This window comes from Centruroides sculpturatus, unplaced genomic scaffold, assembly GCF_000671375.1.
Source record: "Centruroides sculpturatus isolate CEXI.00-Female unplaced genomic scaffold, Cexi_2.0 scaffold106, whole genome shotgun sequence".
Taxonomy (NCBI): domain Eukaryota; kingdom Metazoa; phylum Arthropoda; class Arachnida; order Scorpiones; family Buthidae; genus Centruroides; species Centruroides sculpturatus.
The window spans coordinates 450,394-469,801 of NW_019384517.1; the positions used below are offsets into that span (position 1 = coordinate 450,394).

Genomic DNA, 19,408 nt, shown 5'->3' on the forward strand with positions numbered 1-19,408 from the left:
TTCTAAAAAACAAACACAACATTCATGTGTAAATTATACTGTATATCATTAATATATTTATAAAAACCTGTAATGGCTAGATATCTTCAGTCAGTATCATTAAAATGTCATAAGTTTTTTTAATGTTTCATACATAGTTATTATTTCAAAAATTTTTTGAAATGGCCTGAATTATTGTACTATGATAATTATAAGAAACAAATTTTTCATGAAATATTTACTTATATTTTAATGAAAATTAATATATTTTTTTATTAGGTTAGATTATTTCCAAAGAGATTGTGTCTTTATGACTCAAAGACAGTTAATAAATGAAGCAAGCAGACATTATATAAATCAGGTAAAAACAAATTTTAAGATGTAGTTATAATTACACTTCTAGCAGATGAATAATGTCTATATTATATAAATGTTTACTTAGATTTGTACCACTATAGTCTGAAAATTCATCAGTGTTTGATTTTAAGATGTTAATCTTGTGTTTTACTATAATATTTCATATTTACATATAAATATGAAACAATATCTACATTTACAGAAAATAAAATTATTTGGCATTATGCTTTTCCCTTGGGCTGTTATAAGGTTAGTAAATAATTAGAATTAAGTTAATTTTAAAATTAATTATTAAATTTACTATGAAATGGCAGCATAACTGCCTACCTTTAGTCAAACTGATTTATTTCTAATTATTTGTTTCCTTATAATAACCCTATAATAATTTGACAGTTCATTTGGAATATTTGCTATTGCAAAATCAGAAATCCAAATACAGCAGAATAAGACTTAAAATTAGTCATTATGTACATATGTACAAAACAGCATGGGAAGATACATAGTACTAGAAAAATGTTATTAAAATTTTTCATGTTTTATATAAAAATATGCTTAAGAATCATTTTTCATTTTATATTATTTATCAAAAAACTTGTTTATTGACAAAACTTTGATTTCTTGATTTACATCAAACAAAAAGCATGAGTGTGTAATCTTTAAAGAATTTTACCAAATAAGGATAAGTCTAAAAATTTGTTAGTTTTTGGTTTTAAGAAGAGATCTCTACTACTATAAAAATTCACAGAAGAACAAAAATTTTTTAAATGTAAAATGTTAAACTGTAGATTTCTAACACAAAAAGTTGTTTATCTTTACTGACTTCCATTTTTGACAATTTCTGGAAAAGGATTTTTCCATAGAAAAAGCATTAAATTTTTAATATCATCTGCTGGAGATCTTATACATAATCAAAGAAATTATAGTCAACCTTAAATTTGTATATATGACTGAGTTAGTATTATTGCTAATTAACCAAATGATCACTGTAATTAATCAGGCTAATTAAGTGTTATATTAATGATTAACTATTAAGTAATTGATACTAGAGGTAAGCATTAGTCGCCATCTCTTATAAAATTTAATAATTATAATATTTATGAAGTAATTTAAAATATTCTGGAAGAAAAGAATCAGCCTGGACAGGACTCAAACTCACAACTCCTGCTTACCATGCGAATGTATTACCAGTTACGTTACCCAGACCTTTGAGTGATTCTTTGCTTCCTTATATTGATAATTATATTTAATTATCAATATATCAATTTAATATAATCAGTTAATCATGGATGGTAATATTGATAATTATATTTAATTATCAATATTACCATCCATGAATACCTCTAGTACCAAATTACTTAACAGTTAATCATTAATACAACACTTAATTAGCTCAATGGTACTTTTCTGTTAACCAGACACCAGCTGATATGTACAGCAATGGGTAAGATTCAAGCTCTGAGTGAGGTGTTTCACATCACTCCAGAATTGTTGACTCTGGGAGATATTTACCTCCAAAGGTCAGTTTTTAACATGTATCAGTATACTGCCTATTCTACATGCTTCATATGTAGTCATTTGCTTTAGTGCTTGCACAGAACTGCTCTGTTGGGGGCAAGCCCACATACCCTCTAAAACTGTATAACATCAAGTCCTTCACAAACAGTCAAGTGGGCTACTCAAAACCGGCACAGTTGCATGGGCTAAATAGTTAAATGCAAAAGTCTTAGTGGAGTGATATGGCCAGCGATATATCACACATCGGATTAAAGTTACAACTGGCATCCCATTAATAGAAAAGAATCAGCCTGATTAATTACAGCGATCATTTAGTTTATTATTAATACATTGGCAGGCCTCGGAGTCGCTCACTTTTCAGGTCATTTTCTCACTTTTCTCACTTTTTTGGTCATTTTCACGTGCTTAATTAAGATGTGGGACAAATCAAAAATAATTTTAAAGACTAAATAATTTTAAAAAATTAATTTCAAAATTAATTTTAAATAATTTTAATTATCTGCCAAATTATAGGACTATCGGAATAGAATTTTCTGGAAGAAAATACGCAGCCCTGAGTGGGACTCAAAATTGCAACTGTTACTCATTGTTGTTAGGTTATAGGAAACAAAAATTTATTTCACGTATGTAAAAATATCCTTTATGAACTTAAAAAAATCCCTGTCATTACAAATTCAGAAGCCAGTGTTGAGTAAAGTTATGTACTCATGCCATATTTTCATTATTCGCCAAAATCTACCTCTTCCGAATTACATTTCCTTGTACGGAGTTTAAAAATAAGTATTCTAAGCATCCCTGCGTTTTTTGCTGTTTTCTAAGAAAATCCCTCTGTAGGGAAAAAAACACTAGGCGGAGGGATTACCCTCTCAAGCTGACAACACTGCTGCTGCTTTTAAATTCAAAATATATAATTATTAAAATTAACACAAGATAATAGCGTAACCTCCTACCACTAGACAAATTATTTCGTTTCTGACCATTTAGTTATCCTTGTTACAGCCCAATAATTTGGCAGATTATTTGATTTTAATTAACAATCGGGTTATGGAGTTGTTTACAAAAATATTTTTTTACTTGATTTATCTTTAAATAATTTCATAAACTTGAGTTAAATAATGATTTCATAGCATATTGTTAACGTTAAATCACATCTATATCTTCCTAAATGTATGTTTAAATTGATTATAAGTATAATTATTCCATGTAGTAAGTATTATTTTCATAAAATGTGTGATTACTTGTGAAATATCCATTTTTTAATCTTTTTTCTTATGCTGATTATAATTGTGCATTAATTGAGAGACTGAAAAAGTAAACGAAAATGTAAATTCATATTTATATATAAAATTTACCAAATAAATTAAAAGATTCGAAGTGTTGTAAAAAGTACAGCACCTGATTGCTTGTGAGAAAAATTTTCACAAGCTTGCCAAAAGGTTAACATTGTTGTAACAATGTTTTTATTCATCTGCAGGAGAAAGTTCCTTGTTACTTATGAAATCATTAATAAAATATTATTTTATTTATATTATTTGAAATATATTTATTTCAGATTTATTATTTTATTTTGAAATCAATATTTACACATCTCAAAGCATTAAAAAATAAACAGTTTCTGATAATGATAAATATTCCAGTATAGCCAAAATAGTGAAATCAGCATTCCCATGAGAGAGAGGGTCAATTTCACTCTGGGCACTTTCTCCATCAGTGTTGGAAAAAATACTTAATTCACTTTTGATTGTTAAGGAGGGACTAAACATGTATGACCAAAGCCCCACCTTGTACCCATTACAAAGGACTACTGAAATTAGCTCCCTCAGCGCATAGAAATTATCAAGAATAATTGGAAAATGAAAAGAAGTTAAAAGAATAAGAGAAACAGAAAAAAAGAGCACAGAAACATTTTGAAGAACAACAAAAGAAAACTGTTCGTAACATGAAGATTATAGAACTGCAGCTGAGTTTAAACCAGAAAAATGTAGAAGAAAAAGAAATACATGCGACAGGCCAAGTTTTGTTAGAAACAACAAACAAAAAAAAATGGAGAAGGCTATTAACAGCAAGAACGTGAATGAAGTACGAGCAGCAGCACGTGTGATGCTTATTAGTGTTAAATGTTCAAAAGCAAGAGGAAGCGAAAAAGAAGGAATCTGAAAACATCCAGAATAATCTTAATAAAAGAACATCATCTTTCATGACTGATTATTTACAGAAGCCAAAGAGTTTTTAAGTATTCACGGTTTACTGGAAATACAGTAGCCACTTGTTATCAGGAGACAGAAAAAAAACGCGATATAACCGAGTAATAAAAATTCTGGGCTTTTACTAGACAGATTATACATGTTATGGAATCTCTATTCTTTCATCATTAAGTGTTTCTGATATAAAATAAGCTTAGTTTTTCAATCCTGAATTTTATTCGTGGTTATATCGTATTAATTGACGTTTACGTAAACATCGATACCATGAACGCCCATTTAGCATTATTGTTTCTTTAACAATGACATTGAAAGACAAATACTGTCGATATAAAAACAAATCAATTGCGATTTTATTATACAGTACTATATAAATCGCTTATTAGAAATTCGTGTAGTTTATATTTTTCAATAAAAATTATAAATGCTGTAATTGAAAATTTAAAAAAAATATTGAATGTATAATAGAACATCAAAACTTATAAAATTACAGAGTAAAAATTCTTTAATTAAAAAGTAAAATAAAGTTACTACTGTATAAAAATTTTAGAACTTTCCTTTCAGAATTAAGAAATCTTTTCCTTACACGTTATGCTGTGAATTCGAAATTTCACACCTCTGTGTGAATTGAAGCAATACCGTTAATTCACATAAAGATGTGAAATTTCGAATTTACAGAAACTTGTAAATGAGGAGACAGTACTTAAAACTAATAAATAAACAACTTTTTTATTAAAAGGAAACAAATGATAATCGATCCATCCACTTGTTCTGCATATGTAGATCTTGGCGAATTTATTGTTTCACCTTCAGTGGTAGTTTCAAGGACAATAGTGGAAATAAAATACCGTATTTCGTTGCAAATAGAAATTCAGTGACAATTGGTAATTTAAAAGTTATTGACTCAAATGCTTTTAAAATTCGGGGGACCAAAAATGCGCGATATAACGACTGTATTACAGTATATACAGAAATTTTAAAAATGTGTTTAACCATAACAGAATAAAAAGAAAATAACAACTTTTACTGTTATTTTGCTGAGTTTTCCTTCCATTTTTTCACTTTGTTTTGTCACTATTGCACTCACTTTTTATTCACTTTTTCTGTATTTCAACTCGCTTTTCTCACTTTTTCAGAGGGGAAATTGCACTCCTAGGCCTGTATTCAGCTCTGTTATATATAATAGAGAGAAAGTACAGCAATTAGTCAAAAAATGTCCCCCTTCACATTTTTACATTTTTTGGTCTCTGGTACTTGAAACATAGAGAGATGCAAAAAAATTTGGGCAGTTTTTCTTCATGTGTTCATATGGCACAATTTTGTTCGCTCTCTTTGAAGCTTAACAACTCCTGTGGTTTTTGTTGAAAACTTCTGAAATTTTGCAAGAAGGTTTGTGTATTAGGGAGATTGATGCTATTAAATTTTGGTGGTTGAAGGTTGGAGTGAGGAGATAGAGGGTCATGTTTCATATCTTGAGTAGGATTGGACTTAATGACAATTTTACTTGTTATTAGCATTTACAATTTTTATAAAACCAATCCCTACCATCAAAATTAAGCTTTTTGCCATTTTATTATAATTAAAAATATTAAAAAAAATTTAATAAATTATCATAACAGATGGTGCCACACAAGCAATTGGAAATGTTGCTGGGAAAGTTAAGCAACTTGTTATTGGATTTTTATTATAATTAATAGATTTTCATTGAAAAGTATAGATTCCAACTCCATAGCAGAATATGCTTAGCACATAAAGCTTATTTTATACTTTAGTTGCAACATATTTTGATCAATTAGTGAGTTGAGCTGGTGGTGGTTTTGCTTATTCTGCTTGTATAAAAAACTATGCAGATTGGATTCCAAATTTTTTAGCAATGGATGAACGACATGTGAGCAATGTTGTTAGGTTTGGTGATATTTCAAGCCATTTAGTGATTTGGCAATGACATTTTCAATCTACCAATTTTTTTTTTTTTGTACAATAATAAATTTATTTAGGATATACTGTAAAATCTCATTATTTCGATATCAGATAATTTGAAGTCTAATCTAGACTCCAGCCAAGAGAATAGGATTTTTCATATATTTTAGTTCAGATAATTCAAAATATACATATAATGAAATTCAAAGTCATTATTTGGTCCGGTGACCCATAAAAATATTGTTTAGTTTGAAATTTTCCATTATATCATGTGTTTATAAGGAAAGTTTCCATGCCCAAGGGGCAGTTTCATTTTTGGTTTTACTAATTACATGTTGATTTATTGGACATCTGTTCAAAGCCATTCAGACATTGTACGTATTGCCAATGAAAAGAAGATTTGGACTTTTTTCTTCTAAATGCTATTGTTTCAATAATTCCAAAGTTCATTAAATACACATGCATATTTAGGATAGAATGTGTACATAGCTTTAGCCATTAATAGAGATTGTTTTCATCAGATCACATGATTTTTGTAATCTCAAACTCAAAATGGTAAATTTTTCATAGAACTAGCCATTGGTCCTCTAGACAAAATTCACAGGTAATTTTCATTGAAACACTTAAGCTTCTTTCTTACATTATTTGCGGATCTTTCTTTAAATGTAATTTTATTTTTATTAAGTACATATCGAATAACGGTTTTTTCAAAATAGCTTAAATTACTGAGTAATAACTTTTAATATTAACACATTTGTAACCAAACTAGTGAAATTATATAAGATAAAATCATAAATGTATTCAGGAATTACAAAACACATTTGATTTGAAAAAAGTTCAGATAATTTATAGTACTGTTTTTTTGGTCCCTTGAGTTTCAAAATAACGAAATTTTACTGTGTTTGAATTCTTTTTCTATAAAAATAGAGCTGGAGTCAGGTCTAGGCAAAGTAGACAATTACAGCTTCCGAGAGTTCAAATCCAAAAGAGCCTGTAAATCAATTTGTAAAGTTTTATTTTTTTATATTTGAATTTAAATGGTTAGTGAACAAAATGAATATTCTCTAAATCAATTAGCTTTTGGGCTTCATTTACCATTGACTGCTGAAGAGTATGGATAAAAGTAAGTATCTGATTGGTTTTAAAATTATTGGATCATATTGACAGAATTTAATATTGTATCATCTGTATTGTAAATACTTAACACGTGCATATGCATAAATGTGCAATTCCAAGTAAGTTTTTTATAACTTAAAAATTTATCTTTACAATATTGATATACAGTAGTTACATGGTATAGTTGCCATTATAGATTCTTGGTTTGTTTTACTTTCAATGACATTTTTTGGTTTTGTTGTTTTTCTTGGAGTTTTCAGAGAGTTTTTATTATAACAGCTGATAGAAATTCATATCTAATTTAAGATGATGCAAAATTTTAGTAACTGTTGTAATTGTTAACATCTAATAGAGAATTTGATTAATATTTTATTAAATTTTTTATTAGAGAAATTAAAATTATAAGTTTTTTCCATTTATATCTATATATGATATTCTTTTTCAGAGTTTAAAACAACTATATATGCTTGTGCTTGGACTTGATGTCATTGGAAATCCTGTTGGTTTATTATTTGGTTTAAGTGAAGGTGTTGGTGATTTCTTTTATGAACCATTTCAAGGAGCTATACAAGGACCAGAAGAATTTGCTGAAGGATTAGCACTTGGAGTAAAAAGCTTGTTTGGACATGCAGTTGGTAAATTAATTTATTATAGGATTGATCAAAAAGTACATTTTTGATTGATTGATTGATTGGCATGAAGAAAATGAATAAATTTTGCAGATTGATTGGCATGCTGCATATTACTGGGGGAGACCAGCATGCTAGAAATCTAGGGAGACCAGCATGCTGGAAACCCAGGGTTACCAGCATTCCAGCTAAACTGCAACTAAAAAATAAAATTAATCAGATCTCAAACAAAACTAATTGTTAATTAAATGTTACAAACATCTTTCTGGATGCAATAATATAATAACATTGTATTATGACTGACTTAAAATCAGGAAGAAAAGTTTTTGTTTACAGGACAATGAAACAATTAGCAGTGTATTGACAGTAGTAGTAGTAGTAGTAGTAGTAGTAGTAGTAGTAGTTAGTCAGTGTGAGCTGCACTGACAATCTACCTGACCTTAAAAATAACACCTTCCTCTCAAATTTCACACATAGTGGATGTTAATAGATGTAAGTTGAGATAATTTACAGTCAGTTTCTGAAATTTAATGTGTTTTATTTTTGTGTTTTTGATTGAATTACAATAAAATAAACATAAAAAAGCACTTTCCCACATTTCATAAGTATTTTACATTGTTAGAAAGAAGACAAAATGAAGAAATTAAACACATAATTATAATTTTTGATGTCATGCTGACAATTTCAAGTTTTAGAATAAAAATTTATTCATTTTCTTCATGCACCCTCTAGGGAGGGATGTATAACCTCACTTAAACTGATATGTCAGCATTCCCTTGGGATAAACTGCCATTCCAGTTTTTACCATATGAAAATATCTGATTTCATGGCCTTTCCGGATAGACCAACATGCCAGACAGTCCACAAAAATACATTAATAAATTTTGAAAATTAAAAAATAAATCTATTAAATTATATATGCACCTTTTGTTTTCTATTCCTTACATCCATTATCTCACATGCAAAGAATTTTTGGAATTTTTCATCAAAAAATGCCTCTAGGTGGTATTTTACATTGTCTAAGTTACTGAACTTCTTTCTCTGCAAACTATTCTGGAGAGATGAAATAAATGATGATCTGAAGGTGCAAGATTGGGAGAATATGGGGTAACACAAAACATCCCAGGACACAGAATTGTCATGCTGGAAAGCCAAACCTTTTCTTCTTACTAATGCTCAGTTTTTTTATGGTTGCCTTCAGATTAACAAATAGGAAACACTACTACTATGAATTGATGGTCTGATTTTGAGGTAGCAGTTCATAAAAGATAATTTCCTGCTAGTCCCTCTAAATGCTCAGCATAACCTTTTTTGGATGTGAATCAGCTTTTGACTACATTGCAGAAGGGTCAGTTGACTTTCTCCCTGATCTTTTTCATTACACATTATTGTAAACAGTCTATTTTTCATCACCAGTAATTTGTTGCTTAAAAGAGAATCCATCTGGTTATATTTCAACAGAAAATTACAGGCAGATATTCTGTCTATCAGATTTCTCTCACTCAATTAATGGGGTACCCAAACATCATAGCACAATATATATCTTAAATTTTGGCTAATATTCAATTCCTGAATGATAGAAAATATTTCTGCAATTTCTCTAGTGGTGTAATGTGGATTCTCATGAATTAATGCAGTGATTTCATCATTATCAACAGCTAAGGATCTTCCAGATTGTGGTGCATCTTCTAAAGAATGATTCCCTGTATGGAATCTCTTAAACCACTTTTGATATGTGCAGATATTGACAGCAGCTTCCCCATAAACAGCACAGATCCTTTTTCATGCAGTTGTGGCATTTTTCTTTTTATCTAAGTACAAAAGCATAAGATGAAGAAAATGCAAGTTAAGACCCTCCATTTTTTAAAATTTGAGTATAACCATAACAAAAATGAAAAATTTTTATTTGTAATATATGTTACAGAATGTTAGGTTGAAACCAACAAAAACAATTAAATATAAATTGTCATTAATAACCAGTAATCACTACTAGCAGCATCTTACATTTAAAAAAATGAACTTTATCAACCCTATATATTGAAGATTAAATTTAAAAAAAATTATTTTATGAAACATAATATAAAAGTACAATAAAAGTTAAGTATTATTACTTTTATTACACTCAGTACTTATCATTTTTATTGTTATTTTAAAGCATTAAAATATAATTATGAAACATTGTAATATGTATAATAATTTCTTAGTGCATGTAAGATAAATTACTAAAAATATTACAATGAAAGTCTACATAAGGAAACAAAATGTCACAGACCAAATGACTTAAGGTGATTTTCATAATAACAAAATAATTTATTAGAGAAATTAAAATAAAAAAGCATATTAAAACTCAAAATATACAAAAAATACACAACACACAAATTGGCATAAACACATTCAAAAAGAGAATAACTTCAAGTGCATTCTTAAAACAAAAATGAAAGTATCTGAAATTAGCCTAGCTCAACCTGATTAGTCAAATATAAATAAGCATGCTACCATATAAAGTACACTTAATAGCATTTTCTCCATGTAGGATGTCATCTCTGGTGACATCAAAGTTTAATCAAGGGAAACAGCTTTAAGATTTCATCTAGACGATCTGCATTATCTCACCAGCATAGTGCATGTTCTAGAAGAAGCAATGATATTAATTTCACATACATATTTTAATTATTTAATTAGCATTTTGTTTTATTCTGATTTTAGAGTTTTGTTATAAAGACAGGATAGTTGTAATTTCATAGCTAGCATCCAGTCATTGACAAAGCACACTACACACCAAAATAGTGGCATAAAAGTCCTTGGAAATATAAATCCCTCTCAAATTATTCAGTTGGTAAAGCATTTAGTGATATTTAGATACTGTAACATTGTTTGTCATACTATTGAGCCATCAAAATATATGTTCAAACCAGATTTCAAGTCTCATCCAGCTGAGTATACAAAGATAAAGAATAATTTTTTAACATGTTTGGAATTAAATGATTTTAGTCATATTATAGAATTCTTTAAATTTTTTTTTATTTTGAAAATGACGTTTTTCAAAAAAGATCAGTTTAATTCAAACTACCACCAGATTACATCAGGCTACTTTTCCACATTGATTGGCTTATTACTAAGATATCAAGTTTTGAGATGTTTGTATAATCACTTTAATTCAGCAATAATTAAGTTTGTTATTTTGTTCTATTAAATTTTTACCTAATTATAAATAATTATTATGTCATTTGTTTCATTTTCATGATTATGTTGATTACTAGCAAATTATGCTCAAAAATTAATTTTATTGTAGGTGGTGCAGCAGGAGCAGTATCTAGAATAACTGGTACTTTAGGAAAAGGCTTGGCTGCATTAACATTAGATGAGGAATACCAAAAGAAACGTAGACAAGTGCAAAGTAGAAGACCACAGGATCTTCGACAAGGATTGGCTCAAAGTGGAAAAGGACTTGTTATGGTTTGTTAGATTTGTTATATTTAGTGTTGAGTTATATATTTGTAATTTTGAAATTGAATGTTGATGAGTGTATATATTTATTTTAATTCATACTTTGACAACATTCAAATCAATAAAATAGAATCATTTTTAATTTGTATTTTCTTAAACAAAAATATATATACTTTTTAATATTATAGGGTGTATTTGAAGGTGTGACTGGTATAGTAACTAAACCAATAGAAGGTGCAAAAGAAGGCGGTGCTGGTGGATTTTTTAAGGGAGTTGGAAAAGGCTTACTTGGAGTGGTGGTACGTCCTACATCTGGTGTTGCTGATTTTACCAGTGAATCACTAGAAGCAGTAAAGAGGTAAATATATATATAAATTCTTATGATTTACAGAAAAATTTGTTTACATTTTGATTAATATCAATATAATGAATAATTTCAATATTTATTGTTTGATGGTATAATATGAAATTGAACAATGTGTATTAAATTGATTTCAAGTAAGTAATAGTAAATGTAATGTTTTTTCTATTTTATATTTATTATGATAAATTTATCTATAAATACAATATAGATTTATTTACTTTTGTTCAGGTTTTTGAATCACTTCTTACAAGGATAAGTCAAAGTAGAAAGATGATTTATTTTTTTATTAAATAAAAAAAAAAGTACTAAAATTTTTGCATTTTTTTGCTTCTTCAAACACTTCTCACACAGTAAATTTTACATGCTTTAAATCAAAACAAACTAGACTTTTGGCATTGTGTTTTTAAACAATACACAAACTTTTTTATACCTTCAAACTAAGCTCATTCCGAAGCTGTACATTTCTGCCAATGTCTGTACCACTTGTCAAAGTGGGTCTGGAAGCCATTTTTTGTAATGTCTTTAAGAGCTTTGATCACAGCAGCTTCTATATCCAGCATTCCTGGTTAATAAATATCTGATAAAGGGCATAAAATGCATACTCAATCTCTACACCCATGATCTTGTTTTCAAGCTTTTATCTGTTGCTAAAATGAAAAAGAAGTTGAAGAATTGCAGATATGAATCAGCAATAGAGGTAGAAGTTCAGCAACAAGAACTCATAAGAACATCACTAAAAAAAGATAGGTTTCAGGATTGCTTTGACAACTGGTATGGATGCTGATATAAGTGTGTAACTATAGTGGAAGCTTTTTCTAAAGTGGTATGATGTAAGAGTTTGTATGTGTTGTTTAATAAAATTTGAGACAAAAGGTTGGCTCATTTTTGACTCTACCTTATATATATTAACTCTTGTTAAAAGAAAAGAAAAGAAAGAAATAATAGCAATTTTTTGACATTTTATTGGTTTTTTAATTACATGTTTTCATATATTTATATTTATACATTCATTTATAATGGATTTATATATTCATGTATACACTAATTATCAAAAATATTTGGACAGCTTGTCCAAAATCTATCTATTAAATCTAAGAATATTAATAAACAATGGATACATCCTTTGTTGCTATCACTGCTAGATTTTTCGTTAGATGTAGGTTTCTACTGGAATTATCTTCTACTTCCATATAAGAGCTTCAGTTATATCAACTACTAAAATTGAACGCAGAAGCGCCACTAGCTGTTTGAATGCCCGAATGCAATACCGATTATGCCGCCCCCTGTTTAACTATGACTACCTACACTGAGCTTGCCAGAAAGGCTCTTTAGTGTTGTCTCTTAAGGGTGTGAAAAAAGAAAAGAAATACTTTACAAAGAAAAACTATTTATTTTTATTACTAAATTATTTTTGTTTACTTAGGTGTAAAACCATATAAATATTTATCTACAGAAATTTAACTCTTCTAGCCTTTATGTTTGCGAAATCTGCTATCAATTTTCTTGTATCCAAGCTGTCTAAGATTTTACATTCAATTGAAACTATAGCTAAATTAGTCTTTGCTGGTGCATTGTTGATCTTAAATAGTTTTTTTTTTATAATTTTTAACTTTGAAAAGGACCTTTTACCAAATGCAGCTGAAACCGGCAATGTAAGTAATATTCTTACTGCTATTGCTGTGTTCAGAAATGTTGAAATTAAGTCATTAGTAAAAAGATATTGTAATTGCCACCCCCTGGACATGCTGCCCGCATGCGGTGCACACCCACTTACGGCAGGCCTGATTGAACGGATTGCTTTGGTTCTCAGTTGGCATTCCAATTCTTTCCAAAGATGTTCAGTAGAGTCTTAGCTCTCACGGTTTTGAGAGTTGTGAAGTTATTCCATATTTACCTCATTAAACCATTCTTTTTACAGAGCTTATTTAGTGATCAGAAGCTTGTTGAAACATTAAAAGTGCCTTCTCAAAACTGTTATCACAAAATAAGAAAAAACAAAAGTTATCCAGAATGTCAATGTAAACTAGAGCATCAATTGTTTGCTTCATGAAGAATGAGACATACCCAAACCTGAAAAACACATCCAGACCATAATATCTATGCCAAACTTCACAGCTGGTACAACATACTTAAGCAAGAATTGTTCTTCTGGAATTTGCTAAACCCAGACCCCATCCATCAGATTTCCAAATACTGTGCCTTGTTATTTCTCAGAACATTTTTCCTTTGACTCCAGTGACCATGAACTTTATACCTCTCCAGCCAATGCTTGGTCATGGAAATTCAATTTTTTTAGAAGTTTCTATCAAACAGTTTTTATTCTGACAAAACTGTTTGAAACTAAGTAATAATTTGTTCAAGAGAAGAGAGATGGTCTTTTTTTATGCTAAGTATTTGGCAGTCCTTGGTGTGTTTTCAGAAAATTTAATATTCAAAAATTCAAATGGATATTAAATGAGATATGAACACTTCTATTCTGTTAATTTTCTTCTTTCCTTTAAGACGTAATAGATACATTTATTTATTTTATTTGGCACAAAAGTGCCACCTGGTTTCTCATAGCATTACCAGGCAGTGGCTCATCCATTGAGTGTGAGATTGAACTTGTATGCATTACATTGCATGTATGTACAGTGAATACAATGGCAAACAACAGAGGTAGTACAATTATCAAAGGATAGTAGTTACTAAATTAACATTATATATTGCAGAGGACAAAAGTTTTGTAGATGCATAATGGTGTAAACACAAAGCTAATCAATGTACAAAATTATTTACAATAAAATCAGTCATATGGATAAAATAACATTAAATAATATAACATAATGTAATATAATATAGAGTAAGGTGAGATGAAGTAATGTAAACATATAAGAGAACAGTTGTGTAGTAATATACAGAAAAATGTAGTATACCAAACTGTTCTATAATCACAATCAAGGAGTCCATGAAAGAAGCACTAGGTGTTTCACTACGGTGTTGTATAGGGTTTCTCATTTCCCGGTATTTTGCTTGTCCCGGGATCCCGGGATAAAAGTGAACTGTTTCCCGGGATAGAATTAATTATTTTTAAGGTATACAAAATATCTTGAAATCAAATGATATAATTATTTTCCATTTTTTAAAGTAATTTTAAAGTTCCGTAACCTCCAAAATCATATTAATAATGCTGTGTAAGGTCTATAGGCCTATAATAAAAATTACCTTTAAATAACGTAGAAATTTTCACAAATAGAAAAAAATTAATTAAAGTTTGCTGGAAACTGCATACAACAACAACAACAAAAAATGTTTTGAATTGAGTTAAAAATTAAAAAAATGAACTTCTAATTTAGAAGGTAATTTTCGTTTTTTAAATAAAATATAATACAAAATATTGCAAACTTTTATAAGATTTTAAAAAGCAAAGATGGTCAATACTCCGATAACTCACTCTAATTCTTATTTTAGTAATGAAAAGTCTTGCCACCGAGAATGCCCTTTCCGATTCAATTGATGTGATTGGAATAGTGTTTAATGCATTTAAGAGAAGACAGATATTATGTGTTTTTTCACCTGTAGCCTGGAAGCTTTCGAGTTCGTTTTCGAGATTGTAGTACTTCTTTCGCTCTCTAGTATTCTTGATTTGTCTACCTTGGCTGCTTTAATAGCGGCATCAAGCTTAGTGCTCGATAATTCGGCAATTCATTTGGCTTTAATAATCAGGTTTATGAAGAAAAACTTCATACTTGCAGACTTTGTACTCGTTTGTATCCTTGCCCAATTTGCACAATCTGGCGTCAGGCATTTATTGAAGCTACTGGGCATGGTTAAAACTCAAGACAGCGTAAGCACAATTATTCCAGATATTACAGGTTCTGACAAATAAAGAATTTTTATAGTCATGCCACAAATAAGCTATATATTGATTATTGACCATTTGTGACATGCTATAACGAGCAAAAATTTAAAAAAACTAATAGGTAGGTTTAAAATTAATAAATACAAATGTATTTTGGCAGTGAATGAGTTAATTATGCTTTCTATTTGCAAAACTCCTCAACCTTAACACAAAATAAGAAAAAAAGTGAATTTTTAAGAAATTTGCGGGATTTCCTGGGATAAGAAAAATTTCCCGGGATATTTCCTGGGTTAAAAAAACAACCGGGATCCCGGAATCCCGTTTCAGAAACCCTAGTGTTGTAGCAAGGTTGTTGTAAGCATTTCTTAGGTTGTAGAGATGTCCATAGGTGTACTCATTTTGAACCAGCTGCTTGCAGTCACAAGGCCAGTTACCCTCACTGTCCAGCACAGCTAGCCTGAGGAAGTGCCTAAGCTTTTTGAGAATCAGGTGGTTGAAAATATAATGCTGACTGCCATCAGTAGAACCACAATATGAATAGTAGTTTGTGTCACCAAAGGAGAAGCAAGCTAGATAGCTGTTGAGCCTTCCGTGGCCAGTGTAAAACTGTGTAGTATAAAAGTCTGGCACTATTCATGAAGCCTGATAGAGATCCCTAATGTTTAGGAAAAAGCTGTAGGTAACAGCATTATATTTACTGACCCAGGATTGTTGCAATCTATTCAGAAGATCTTCCCACAGCATGAGATTGGCCCAAGAAATTGGAAACTTATTGTAACTAATTTCTGGGGTGAAATTATTGGCAGCAGTTTTATCAATAGTATCAGCATGCTCATTGCCAATGTCCCAACATTCTCCTTAGTCCAGGAGATGGAATAAATGTTATTTGCGATTAGGGTGCTGTGAATCTCAGTGGCCAGTGGGTAAGAAGTCTGTTTGCAGGTTAAGTTAATGACAGCCTCACTATCTGTGAGAATAGATACTCTTGTTGTTGTATCTGGTGGTTGTCCATTGAATTGCATGGAGAATGACCAGAATCTCAGCCTGCACTACACTGCAGTTGGAGTGAAGTCTGTATTATTGAAAGTACAGTTCAAGTCTGTTTTGGTATATAACAAAGTCGCAGCTGTTGCCCTCCGTGCATTTTGAGCCATCAATATAGACTAATAACTCAGGATTTTTTTTAAGGTGACAAGGCCAGGATTTATTGAGTTGTGAATGAACATTGAAGTCTCAAACTGATCAGCAGAAAGATGGCCAGTGCTGATATTGATGTCATTGCTATGTTGTAGCTTCATCTTTGTAGAGAACATCAGTATTATGAGGTTGATGGGTGGTTTTCCTGGAGATGGTCTAAAGGTTCTTGGTGGAACAGGTGTTGTAGCTCTTTGCAATGTTTAAAAGAGCCATTTTTTGTGCAGACAACAGAAAATTTTTAATCAGAAATAATGGATATTACTTTGAAAAGTTTTTAAAAAATTAAACCATTAAACCAAAGAATTTTTGTTGAAATCAATATTTGAACTAAATTGCATGGTTTATTGGTTCTAATAAGAATTCAATAGTTTTTTTACTCTTGAACTCTCTCTATCCTGTAAGTATTAAGAGGGTCTTTTAATCATACAACAATTTTAATCATCATCTCTGTAAGTGAATGTTATGTTTTGTTGGTTTGTCACTGGTGTTGTGAAATGACAGATTATGAGGACAAATTTTTGTATTATTCAATATATTTTTAATTTATAAAAATTTATTGTTGGTTATTTTTAATGAACTATATATTTATTTGTTTTAATGGGAATTTTTTAACAAAAATTTACTGTATATTGTGTTTACTTATCATCATAAAATAGTAAAAAATAATATCATATGCTGATTTTAATTTTGTGATTTATATATTACTCTATTCAATATTTAGGTTATATCAGGATGTTAATGATAAATAATTTATATTTCATTTCTACTTTGTATTTCATGCTACATTAATTATATTTCTGTTTTTTTATTATAATAAAAAATTGAAAGTTAATTTTTTTTTTATTAATTACAAGAGCTACAGAACTCTCTGATGAAGTTAAACGTGTTCGTTCACCTCGATTTATAAGAACAGATGGAATTGTTAGACCTTACAGTAAAATAGAAGCAGAAGGATTTCAATTATTTTGTGTAAGTTTTTATTAATTTTAAAATAAATTTTAATACTTAATAGAAGATATGAGGGATGATGTGTTTGAAGATATGAGAGATGATGTGTTTAATATGAAGATATAAGGGATGATTGTTATTGTTCTTCTGTTGTTTGGCTGTGTTTTATATATATATATATTTATTTATTTATTTATTTTTTTGACATTTGGAAAAGGCCAATGGTCATAGTGTCATTAAAGATTAAAGATAATCAAAGAAATTAGAGTGATTTTATTATGGTAACATTGGAAAAAGATCTACAAAGAAAGTAGTAGTTTTATTTTGTCAGACATTTCTTTCCTAGATCTCTTGATTAATTTCTAATATCTCTTAAAACTTTCTTTTTAAATTTCTTCTTATTGAACCCTGTTAAAAATTATATTAAATTGAAAAAATATTAAGAGAGTACATTATTAATGAATTTTAGTAAATAGAGCATTTGATCATCATCATCATCATCATCATCATCATCATCATCATCAACCGTTATCAATCCACTGCAGGACAAAGGTCTCCCTAAGCCTCTTTTACAATCTTTTGTTTTGAGCACTTCATTTCCATGTTGTGCCAAGATGCCTCTTGATCTCGTCAACCCACCAAGTGTGAGGATGTCTTCTTGGACGTTTTCAATCTCTTGGTATTCAATCAAGAACTTCAGATGTCCAGCAATGGTCAGTTCTTCTTGCAATATGTCCAGCCCACTGTCACTTGAGGGATTTTACTCTAGTGATGATATCACTAACTCCTGTCATTTTCCTGATCCATGTTATAGGTTTCCAATCTCTCCTTGTTATGCCAAACATACACCTTTCCATGTTCCTTTGGGTAGTCTGTAGTCTTTGGATCTCTGATTTTCTAAGAGTCCAAGTTTCTGATCCACAAGTGAGAACTGACAAGACACACTGATCAAAAACCTTGTGTTTCAGGCACAGGAACATCTGTTGATTTTTCAAGACTATATTATTCATATTATAAAGTCTCTGTAAATCCGCACGAAAAATATATAAATTTTAGGTTTAGCGGTAGACCAACACACAGCAGATGGCTAATTACTTCTCTTTATTTAATCACTGTATATGCATTTCGGTCCTATTAAAGAACCCTCTTCAGTACTACAAAATATAAATATTATAATAAACCTTATGCGAGTAAAACTACCAATGTAACAATTAATATTTTAGTTTTTCATTACCATTTAAGTACACAGCTTGGATTCACATTCCATTAGCACTTTCATATCAAGTGTATTTAGTAACGTTTTCTGATTGTCTATGGTCGTATTTCTAAATTACTATAATAAATATTATTCTAGATTAAAACATTATCTATAATTATTCACAACAATTCCAAATTTTAAAAAATCCCTTTTAAAAAATAAATTTTAAAAAACATTTTTCACAAGATTCTTAAAATGGTGATTAAATATAACTTATAAAATTTAATTTTTAAGTAACATACCGTTTACAATAAATCATACTCTAGGCTTCTGTTCAACGGTCCGTCGTTGGTACAATTCTAAATGACACACCCCCTTTGACTATTCTACGTCATGACATCATCTGTCAATTTCCTCTACTACAGAATACCATCTTTGATCTATTTGCATTCCGTTAGATACATTTATTAATTGATTGTTATTTTTATTATTATATTTCATTATTTCAACATGCTCTTTAAATTTTCTCTTATAAATATTCTTTTCATTATGTAATATTTGTACATTATTTTTATCTAATTTACAATTATTATTCTGAATTACGTGATTATACCATGGTGAATTATTATTTTTTAACCGTATAGCGGCCTCATGTTCTTTAATACGTTTTTCTAATTTACGACCTGTTTCACCTAT

At 29.5% G+C, this 19,408-nt stretch overlaps 1 protein-coding gene across 1 annotated transcript in view; it reads left to right on the forward strand.

The window, feature by feature from the left end:
* Positions 1-19,408, forward strand: part of LOC111622618 (vacuolar protein sorting-associated protein 13-like) — a 435,263-nt gene that overhangs the window by 384,335 nt on the left and 31,520 nt on the right. The window contains exons 76-80 of the mRNA XM_023365028.1: positions 259-340; positions 7,534-7,723; positions 11,010-11,173; positions 11,353-11,522; positions 17,421-17,535. Coding sequence (XP_023220796.1) covers positions 259-340; positions 7,534-7,723; positions 11,010-11,173; positions 11,353-11,522; positions 17,421-17,535 — 721 coding nt within the window. The remainder of the gene's footprint in view (positions 1-258; positions 341-7,533; positions 7,724-11,009; positions 11,174-11,352; positions 11,523-17,420; positions 17,536-19,408) is intronic.